The sequence below is a fragment of the Eimeria maxima genome, genomic scaffold (assembly GCF_000499605.1).
Source record: "Eimeria maxima Weybridge genomic scaffold, Emw_scaff6, whole genome shotgun sequence".
Classification (NCBI taxonomy): Eukaryota; Apicomplexa; class Conoidasida; order Eucoccidiorida; family Eimeriidae; genus Eimeria; species Eimeria maxima.
Window position 1 is genome coordinate 98,145 of NW_013566631.1, and position 11,089 is coordinate 109,233.

At 51.7% G+C, this 11,089-nt stretch overlaps 1 protein-coding gene across 1 annotated transcript; it reads right to left on the reverse strand.

The window, feature by feature from the left end:
* Window positions 1-7,828: 7,828 nt before the first annotated feature.
* Window positions 7,829-8,827, reverse strand: EMWEY_00001130 (hypothetical protein; the record flags this gene model as incomplete). The annotated part of the gene is made up of 3 exons (XM_013482372.1): window positions 7,829-8,157; window positions 8,452-8,595; window positions 8,698-8,827. 3 exons carry the CDS (start codon window positions 8,825-8,827, stop codon window positions 7,829-7,831), a joined length of 603 nt encoding a protein of 200 aa, XP_013337826.1.
* Window positions 8,828-11,089: the final 2,262 nt, after the last annotated feature.

Consider the following 11,089-nt stretch of genomic DNA (forward strand, 5'->3'; position numbering starts at 1 on the left):
TGTGCAAGGCAGGCAACGGCCTACGTCTTCAGCGCCCCAATCCGGATTGTATGTGCCTGGCGGGCATCTGTCGGGAGCTCCCTACGAAGACAGCAAACCTAAGAAATGTTGGTTGTGAGAGAACTCGAACAGTAGTGCGAGTTAAGTCAGCAGACACCACAGTTGGCATCTTGGTTGTGTTTAAGTAAGCTGTTGAATGTATGGGGATTAAATGGGTCTACGGCGTACCTTTCCCTGAGGGCAATAGTGTCCCGGAGGGCACTTGCCACTGCTTTGTGGCCAGTTCTGTGCAGTATCCTGTGATTGTGTTGAGCCGGCTTGGCAATAGAATCCAGCCGTACACTCACCTGAGTGCGCTGTTAGGCCCTTGCTATCACAAAACTTGCCTGAAGCGAAGTGAATAATTAATACTAAGGGATAAAGACAAATTGTTGGTCCACTAACTAGGCTGGTCCCTTACACATTGGTAGCGTGTGCTTCGGGGTGCAGCGGCAAGAATACATCTGTCCTAGTGCGGCTGCCATACAGATTTTGCTGACCTGGGGGACATAGGGAACAATGAGATTCTTCGTAAATTCCTTCAACAGAGTTAAAAGTGCCCTCAGGGCACTTTGTAGCTTCGGTTGAACCTTCGGGACAGAAGTTTCCTTGGGGACATGGTACTCTCACTCCACTGTCATCCCCTGCAAATGGCAGAAACTCTGTGCAGAAAAACTGTGAGGATATGTGACTGCCAGCCAGTATCAGCATTGGAATGCGGTATGACCCGCAAAACCGGGATTCGAAAGCAATGATCACCTGTTGTGCTGCAGACGTAGCCCGCTGGACATTTCTTGCACTCTGTGAGCCCCTGTAAAAGAGCAGCATCGTCTCGGGCCCCATGCACTGCTGCTAAGGAGCTTGATAATGAAACAGTTGATGTGGGGTGGGAACTGTGACTATGCCTACTGAAGATTCGCAAGCTAAGACGAACTTGCCTCAACATCGGCGTAGGATCCTTTTGGGCAAGGAGATGCCGGTGAGGTGCCGCTGCAGAAGCTGCCCTTTGGACACATATTCCCACTCGTTTTGTCTGTAGGTTTTGGGACAGAGGCTCCTCCAATGCAAACGAACCCAGGGTCACAGGGCCACTGCCCACCACCAGGAGGACAAAAGGAGTTAGCAGGGCATGGTGCACAGGCACTGTCATTGGTGGCACCCTCGCTGCTCCCCGTCGTGCCCAGGGGACAACCGACTGGTGTGCTTGACCCAGCAGGGCAGTAATACCCCTGGGGGCACTTTGCACCTGGAAGACAAGCTGTTCGTTCATCATCTGCACATGAGGATTCTGTTGGCGTCAGCGAGGGCGCCCCCAGCCTACAGTAGTAGCCAGCTCCACAGTCCTTAGCAGCAGTCTCCAACGTGGCACCCACGTCTGGGCACGCTTTTCCCGGGGGACTGTACATGCATAACACAGTTGCAAGCTGCCGCCATTGAGAGGTAATTTCACCAGGGTACACTCCATTCGCAAATGGCGAGATTCTCCCGTTTGTGTAAGGATATATTACCATGGCTTGCATGCAGTGACATCTGAGGCGCCGGCCTTATCACGATAGTATCCAGCTGGACAGGGTGTCTGTGTTCCTTCAGAGCAGAAGTTGCCCTCCGGGCATGTTTGAGGTTCGGATGTGGCTTCATTTATGCAGGTAGAACCTGTTGATATGGAAAAATAAGTAGCAGCTGTGGTGATTTCTTAGCGTGAACGCCATGATAGGGAATCTGTGCAATGCGTATACCTACGTTACATACCTGGAGGGCACGGCTCGCACGCCAACGCTCCCACTGAGGGCTGATAGCTCCTGCGAATGATTTGAACAGTAGAGTCACTAGCTGAGGAATGTGTGTTCAGATGCATCTACATGCATTCGGCTCTCAGCGCCCTTGGCATAGAGCATATGACTCTAGTACAACTGCTGTGCATTCCCTACAGCCCAGCTGTTGCTTTATCTGAAGTGGATCACTTCCTACGTATACAGCTGGTGCAGAGGAGGGGTGACCTTAATTACCCTGCGGGACATTTCTGCGGTGATTTGCTTTTGCTGTTGCAATAGTGGCCACTTGGGCATGGAACCCCAAACTTTGTCTGCAACACAAGCACGGGGAGAACAACAATTCGGAGCTACAGTGGAGTTCTGAATCTTGTAGAGACGCAGAACTCTACGAGCGGTAGCTGAACTACGAAATTAACAACCTTTGGATGGTTTTCAACAAGAGCGCAACTGAGAAGATTGCCTGTTGATTTGCACTTAAACAGCCTACTCGTGAGCCCGCTTTGCAGTGACGACCATCAAGGCATGTATCGTGTGTCACTTGTGTTGCCCCGAGAAGAGTACAGTATCCTCCTTCGGGGCAAGGCTGGCAGTCCACAAAAGCGGCGCCATTTGAATCCTTTCGTATCGTGCCTAAATAGCAAATGCATATCACGTGACAGGCACGGCAGTACGCTTGCACTTGGGTGCTGTTATGGTGTCCGTAGAAACCTTCATAGAAGCAAAAAGTCAACAGATCCCGGTATCCGGCAGCTGCCAGCGGGAGGCCGCTCACCTGCTGGACATTTGTACGGGAAAGCTGATCCTTCTGGGCAAACGGATCCCGGAGGGCAAATACCCTGTATCACGTTTGAGGGGCATTCATTGGGATAGAACGTTAAAGTCGACTCCTGTTCTGTTGCCCCGTGTGCACAGTAATGCCCTGCATTGCAGGGGCCCGTCGGAGCGCTTGCTTTTTCTTGAGAGCAGTACTTGCCGCTCGTGCATGCCCTAGGAGCTATTGATCCTTTTGGACAAAAGAAACCCTTTTTACAAAATCCGCCCCCGTCAGTCCACTCATCCGCCGGCATCTCGGTTGAAGCTCCAGATACGCAGTAGTGACCAGCTGCGCATTCTTTATCTGGGCTACCCAAGCCGTCGATGGTGCAAGCCCGCCCAGGAAGACAAGCGAGACAAGATGCCACGCTCTGGGATCCCGTGAGAGGATTGAAAGTTCCTGCACTGCACTTCTTAGCTTCCATTCCTGGAGTGCAATACTGTCCCTGTGCAGCGTCAAAAGCACAGTACAGCGTGTTATACGTGTGCCACGTCACCTAATTAGTGACGTGCATGAATGGTTTAACGGTAAGCCCACTGTGTCTACTATCTACCGAAACCACGGCCAAGTGAACGGGCTTGGCGGGAAGAGAAGACCTTGTTGACCTTGTCTTCTAATCCGTCTTTGTGGAACGACTTGTGCGGTGTAGCATAGGTGGGAGGCGGTCATGAAATACCACTACCACCAGTGCCGTTTTACCCCACGTTGAGGGCAACTGCGTTCCCCAACTGCATATTGTGCACTAGCTAGATCATGGTTCGTATCTGGTAGGGCGTAAGCAACCCACTGGCGGGCAAAGGTTGGCGGTTGTGGCTGTGCAGGCGAAGCCTGCAGGGCAGCTCTCACACAACTCCTGCCCCGCCCGTGGCTGGTAAAAGTTCATAGCAGTATCGCACTTCTTCGCTTCAGATGAACCTTGTGGGCACATTGACCCAGCTGGGCATCTGCTCGCAGCTGGTCGGGAGACGAAGCTACCTTCTGGGCAGTAGTAGCCGGCGCTGCACATGCCTTCTTGGGCAACAAGACGGGGGGCCCCGCAGTAGCTAATTCCAGGCGACAGCAGACAAGCGCACCCCACAGTATTAGCAAAGAAGTGCACAAGAGAGCCAAATCACAGATGTAAGCAGGGTTTTGTTATTAGGACCAACTGCACGGGCTAAATATTTCACTACACTTATACGTTTAGGGTATTAATTTCAATGATTCAATCGCAGACGTGCTAACATCGAAGTAATGGCACCGAATACCCAGACGATATAAACCTACCTTCCTGCTGGGCATTGTGTGCACGATTGCGGTGTTGTGGCCCCCGCAGTGTCAAGGAAGGTTCCCATGGGACAGGATATTGGGGCAGAAGAGCCTGCTGGACAATAAGAACCTGCAGGACATTGGTGTCCATCTGCCTGAATGTATCCTGTCGTTCCTGCCTCGCAGTACATGCCTTCTGGACAATTCTTAGTGTGCTGTTTCTGTCCGCTTTCGGTGCAAAGAGTTCCTCCTTTGCAAGGAATTGGAGTGCTTGATGACTCCGGACAGTAGTATCCAACAGGGCACTCTTGGCAGTCAGTATCTGCCTTTGATCCAGGATTTGAATATTTGCCTGCAGGGCAGGACGGTATGCCATTTATTTCGGTTCTGAATATACACCCACCTACGGAAAGCCTGCCATGCTCATCTCATCGTTTTAAGTTTTGAAGCAAGCAGAGTACATGTAAGCGAAGCTTGACTTACATCGCTTCAGTCTGGCAGTAGTGGCCAGGGAGACACTTGAGACATAGGGACTCGTTGGAAAGACTTTCTGTTAGACCCATACTGCCGGAAGGGCAGGGCTTCTTCTCACGTGTCGCTAATCAAATGGACGAAACACACATATCTCAGGTCATTGTACTCCTAAAGGCGCATGCTGCTGAGTTTGCAGCAAAACCGCTTTGCAGAATTCCTACCTGTTGGGCAAAAATAACCTTTTGGACACGGTTGCTTGTCAAATTCGAGAACCGGATTTTCACAGAAGCATCCTGCCGGGCACTTAAGGCATTCCGTTGTCCCCGCAAAAGGCGCAAATGTTCCTTCTGGGCAGTCTGTTCCAGAGGCACTACCCAATGGACAGAATTTGCCCTGAGGGCATAAATTTGCCTTGCGCTCCGCTGTCGTTGTCCCTGCCCGGCAGAAAAATCCCTTGGGACAAGGCATAGCTTCTAAACCCGCTAAATCCTCGCATACTTTCCCTGCGAGACCGGCGCAGCCAAACCTACTATATCGCCTTTCGTTTTTGGGTCTAGGGACAGCCAGTGCGATTGGATGAACTAAAAATGGGATAGATTGAAGAACACAACAAAGTATAAAGCAGAGAAGATAACGACGCCAATATAGTTCAAGAGTGTCTTCCATTCGAAGCTCGTAATATATACCTTCAGGGCACGTTTGGCAATCCGTGACGTCCCTCTGCATTTCAGCAACTCCTACCGTTCCTCTCGGGCACGGCAACGGAACTTTCCCCTGAGGGCAGTACATGCCGGGGAGGCAGGGCCCGGCCTTCCTTACATCGTAGAGCTGATCGTCCTTGGATGGCCTGGTAGAAGTGGAACCGAAGATACAATAATATCCCGCTTCGCACGCCTGCAAGTTCTGTCCGTCGCTACCCTCCGTTGAGCAGGCTTTATGAGGAGGACACTGTTTGCAACTGGTGACTGAGGAACCATATTTAAGATCCCTGTATGTTCCGACTGGGCAGACAATTGGCGAAGAGGTCCCTTCATTGGGGCAATACTTCCCAACAGGACAACCTTCACAGTTTGATTGACCCGCCGAATATGTTACCCACCTGCGGAGAAGAGCATGCGATAGAGACAGCAGCTCATCCAGATAGGAAACATCATCATTTGGAGCTACGGAAATGTAGTGGCGTTGTAGTGGCCTGATCACTAAGGAGCAAAGTTCGTTTGACGCAAATCATGAACGATTTTCTTAAGCTGACATGAGAGCCTGGTGCAACCTACCCTCTGGCACAAAGGTAACATTCAGCCAAGCCATCGTGTGGGCCAAAAGTCCCGGCTGGGCACTCAGTTTCTGCCGAAGATCCTGCTGCAGCGTAATGCCCTTGCCTTGCTACGTTCTGCCTGTTGATGCAGAAACAACACAGGGTGCGAGGAGTTCGTATATGGACGGGCTGGCAAACCTGACACTTAAAGTGTGAACATCGTAGATAACTACCAGCTACGGGCGCCTGTAAAACGAGTCCCTGCTGCGAAACTGGCTGTTGGGGTGCCAAGCTGTTCAAGTTTTATGCGATGTTGCCACTTGTACCCTCCCCGTGATAATGTGGCGAGAGAATGTGGGCCATCGTGACAGAAGTTTTGCTAACCTAGAAGTTTGAGCCCCTCCCGTGCAGTATGCCCCTGCTTCGCATGGTCCATCAGGCTCCGTAGAATCGCTACCGGTGCAATAGTAGCCGGGTGGACACTCTTTGCAATCACTTTCGGACGACCCTCCCTCCGCCGGATTGTATTTTCCTCGGGGACAATAGGACTTCGTGGTAGCCCCCTACCCAGACAAGCATGGAAAAAGAGGAGCGGAGTCTACATGACGCGCTTAGATCATGCATGGGACAAGTATTAAACGCATCCACGGTGGATGAAGAGAACTGACCGCTTTGCAGTACCCTCCTGGAGTGCAGCGTTCTCCCGTTTTCCCGTCGGTTGGCTCAGCTGACTCAGCCCTCTTGTAGCACAAGTACCTAAATTTGCCCATGGAAACTCATGCTAGCAAATATTGTTGAGCGGTTTCAACAGTTCCGCAACAAGGGGAAAACTTTCTTGAGTAGATAATACTGGTGTTGAGCAAAACCCAATACAGGGACAAGAGTGCTGGACGACAAAAGTAGCTGGACTTTACGTATTCGTCAGTTTTAAGTATCAGCCTAGTGCCGTGCTTTTGAATAGGTGATGAATAGCCCAAAGGAGTTTGGGAGCGCTATCATTACTCTAGTTGCCCACCCTGCGTTGCAGAGACCTGTTGGTGCTGGTGAACCTGCAGAGCAACACCCACGCCAATGTACTTTTTGGATTGGCTGGCCCGTTTGACGTTCTCCAAGAAAGCTGAGTTTGTGTGGACCCATTCGCATGCATCACTGCAGTGTGGGGCTACACTGGAAAACGGGAAGGCTCACCTTCAGTTGAGCAATACTTCCCAGGAGGGCAATCAGTGCAGTCATACTCAGTAGCATTCCCCTGTGTCGTACTAAATGTTCCCGTTGGACATTTCTTCGGTTCAATTGAACCAAGTTCGCAGTAGTGACCTGCCGGGCATTTCGTTGGTGTTGCGTTTGCCTTGCAGAAGTAGCCTGAAACAGAAATTCGGCTGCATCCCCTAGTCCCGTTTAAACAGCAGCGTTAAGGAGTCGCTTCAACCTTGCTCCAAGGCTCCACTGTACAGGAGACGCAGTACATACCCTGGGGGCATTTATCACACTCCTCTTGACTCCTAGCTCCTGATTGATACCTGCGAAACAATAAAGGTATGCGGACGTGAGTAAGAGAACGCCTCAAAAACACTTTGGGGGCGGAGAAAGCAATGCGGTCAGTTGAGGCAGGCCAAGCTCGTTGCCGTATTTGTCGAAATTAAGCGGTGCTGAAGTTAGTGGACGGCTGAAGCTAGTGGAGGCACGTCATTATAGTAAACTTGCCCGTATGTCCCAGCAGGGCAAGGATGCATTGTAGCTGATGTTGAGCCTTCTGGACAATAATACCCTGGTGCGCATGATCCCTCAGCGTCTTCGAGCCCCTCACGCGAAGCATACTGTCCGGCAGATACCGGTACGCAGGCGGATGGGTCCCCCTGACAAAGAGCTCGCTTAAGGACTCTATCGTCTATGACGACATAGTTTGGTACCTATGTCAAGCGCCATCCTGTGCCCATTTAAGCAACCTATACAAGGAGCCTGATTCTGGGATCTCGCTGACCTGGCCAGATTTAGGGTTGACAGTCCCTGGTCCACACTTGACAGGCTTGTCCGTCCCCTGAGTAGTCAAAGCGCAACGTTCAGAAGTCCCAGCGACTTAGAGGCCAAGTCTTTGCCAAGGGTCTGGGTCTCCCTAAACATATTAGATAGAGTGAAGGCGTCCAGTGTCAATAAGGTAGCCCAGCGCTCAACATGATCAAACAGTAGAGGATGATCTACAATCGGGGAGGACGACAAGCTGAAGATCTACAATGGCAGCATGGTGGAAGCGATTTCACAAAAGTTCAAGGCGTCGTCCCTGACCTTGGGGCAATAGTTCCCTGCTGGGCAGGGGTGGCTTGCGGGAACGGGGACAGAAGCGACACCGGCCGCGCAGTATGCGCCTGCTGGGCACTGCTGCTTCTCCATTTGTTCTCGTGAAGTCCCTTCCTCCGAGCAGTAGTGACCCGCTAGGCACTGTTTGCATGTTGGATTGCCACTGTCTCCATCGGAGTAGAATCCTCTGTCGCAAGCTAGCCGCTGACCGGCCGTGCACTGAAATCCAGGGTCACAAACTACACATTGCGCATCTTGACCTACAGGCACACATAAAACGGGACGTTCATTTACTAATTACGGTTGTATGAATGGGTTGCCCTATCTGCTCCAAAGCACGCAAAAACCCAATGTCCCCTTCCGGAGATTCAGGAGTGATGGCAGTACGGCATTCTAAAAGGTGAAGCGTTTGCCAATGAAAGTAAGATTTAGCCCGAGTTTGCCATGCAAAACATGTGAAGAAATGCTGTCGGGGCAGACGATATTTTCCATTGGTCGTGTATGCTGGTTTCACAGGCCCCAATGCTAGCGTCACTCCTGAGAGCACTGCGTACCAGGTTTGGCCTCAATAGTGCGCAATGCATGCCCAGCACCAAACAGTCCGGTGTTGAGGGACATTAACCCTTCAGGGCACTTCCCAGTGACTTTGCTTGGAGCGCTGTTATCATCTCCGTAGTCGCAGTAGTGTCCAGCTGGGCCTGCGGAAAACAAAGAACACACCCTCCGGACAGCGGGGGGGGAATCAACGGAGAAAGTTGAGCAGTCCGAGGATACAACTTTTAAAAACTCGTTAGCCTTACAAGGTAGGCACTCGGACACATCTGTCAAGCCAGTCACACTGCTATAGAAGCCAGGAAGGCATTTCGGTCCCTTGTCTGAGGCCGTTCCAGCAGGGCAGACGCGGCCTGAGAAGCCCCAAAAATGTTGCATTGCTCTCCAGAATGTACGTGGATTACACAAGGAAAGCACACAGAAGACGACGTCACAGAATACTTCTGTTTGGGTCACCTTATGTGCGACTAACGGATGTGAATTTCAACCCGTATGTAAGTACCTGCTGCACACGGCTGGGAGAGCATGTCGAAAAGGCTAGTGCCCTGCTTGCAGTAATAGCCGGCCACGCATGCCACACAATCATTAGCGGACGTCATTCTGTCGGACGCTCCTGGGTAAGGTGTGTGGGTCCCAGCTGGGCAAGGGATGCCTTTTTGGGACCCCTCAGGGCAGTAGTGGCCTGAAGGACAGGCTTCCAATCCTACACTTTGGAAGGACCTCTCCTCACAAAGCCATCCAGCTGGGCACGGCTTGCATGCCGACTTATCTTTTGCACCCGTGCTGTGGTTCACAGTCCCTGCTGGACACGCCATAGCTGTCGGGCTGGCGGAGCCTTCAGGACAATAGTGGCCAGGCCAGCAAGGTACGACCAGCTGAGCTTTACTTGTGCGACTCATGGGGCATGGCCAGCCTGCTGGGCACTTGATGCAATCTGTTCCAGAGTCGTTGGCGTACGTCCCCGGTGGGCAAGGCACAGGCCAGTGGTAGGAGCCTTCGCACCTGTAGCCCTTCCAGCATGGATACTCCTTTGGACCCTCACTTTTGCCACTTAATGTTTGGACGCCTCCTCGCCAGGAAACTTCGAAGTAGCCGGGTTTTACTGGACGAAACGTATTGGGGCCGCAGACACTGCACGACACGCACCTTCATTCAGGAGAGAAGGTAGGCTCAGATAAAGCGCGTCTACCAATTGGCTCTATTTGGCATTCTCACTGTTACTGGAAGCCTTGGCAAGTGACGATGTTTATTCTTAGCTGCCTGACTGCACTTCGGTGAGATGAGTTCGACACGGCGCACTAGCCAATCGGGCAATCACTTTCTTTGGTCGCCAGTGATCCCCAAACAGCCCGGGAGTTCGTTTTTTCCTTACAAATATTCTGTGTAGATCAGAGACAAGACAAACATAAAGCTTTCAATAGATGTACAGAGGGTCTGCTTCAATTCGTCTTTCAGGAGTTGTCCGTAATGCAGCGGTAAACATCTAGTTGTTGTGGAGACTAGCTTCAAAGCCATACATGGGTATTATCCTGAGAAAGCGTCCTTGTATAGCCACAGGAGGTGAAGAACTGAGTGTAACCTCCACCCTGAGGGAAGAATGGTGCTGTATCAATATGAGTTGGCAACTTTTGGGGATTTGCGGGGTAAGTTGGGCACCACGTGGTAGGCGGTAGACTAGACCAGAAACACTGGATGTGGTCCAGCCAGTCTAGCTCGCAGATATTCCGGAACGAATCTAGCCTTGCTTGTACAAGACTGTCGGCTGGGGAAGACCTCATTGGTGAGCCGCTAGAAACAGGCTCGGGATTCGCGTCGCCATATTCAATGCCGCACCACCACTGGCCCGCTAGCTCGAGAGGTCTCAGCCCGTCGTCGCAAGGCCTAGGAGGTAGATGCTCTTTCCCTGGCTCAACGATCAAACCAACAGGAGCTGCGGAGCATCTATGCCTGCCTCCTAGAGAGCTGGTCCCAGGAGGACATGGTTCCGGTATTCCCTGTGGATCTGGACATTGGTACCCAGGTGGACAAGGGACGCACATCCCTGGGTACTGCTGTTTTGTATATGTCCCCATGGGGCATCCTACTTCAGATAAACCTCTTGGTACACCTCCGCTCCAAATGCCACACATTTTTCCAGCAGGACAGGGAGTACATAGTGTCTCTTCTCCCCTGCGTTGCCATCCAAAGGGGCATCTTTTTGGTGCTTGTGCGGGGTCAGTGCAAATTGTGTCATCAGGGCACGGGTAGCAAATCCCGCTGCCGACAGGAGAGTATGTGCCCTGGCTACAGGGTTCTCTCTTCCCAGCTTGGCAAGAAAAGCCTGCGGGGCATATGCTACACTTTGGGGTACTCGCTCTTCTGTCTGAGAGGTACATGCCCATTGGGCAGTCTGTGTTTTCGCGGCCTGAAGCTCCAATATGTTTCAATTCTCTATGACTGCAGTGGCAAAAATAAAACAGGGTGACGAAGGCAGTGACTTAACATCTGTTACATTCCACAGCATTAAGTAACGGGGACTGTCCACGGGAACATAAGGTGCGTCGACCCCAAAGGGTGTGAGCGACCTGATGCATCAAACAATCTACATCAAAGTCCAAGTAATTTGGGAGTCTGTCTAACTTAATTTAAATTACGAGATGC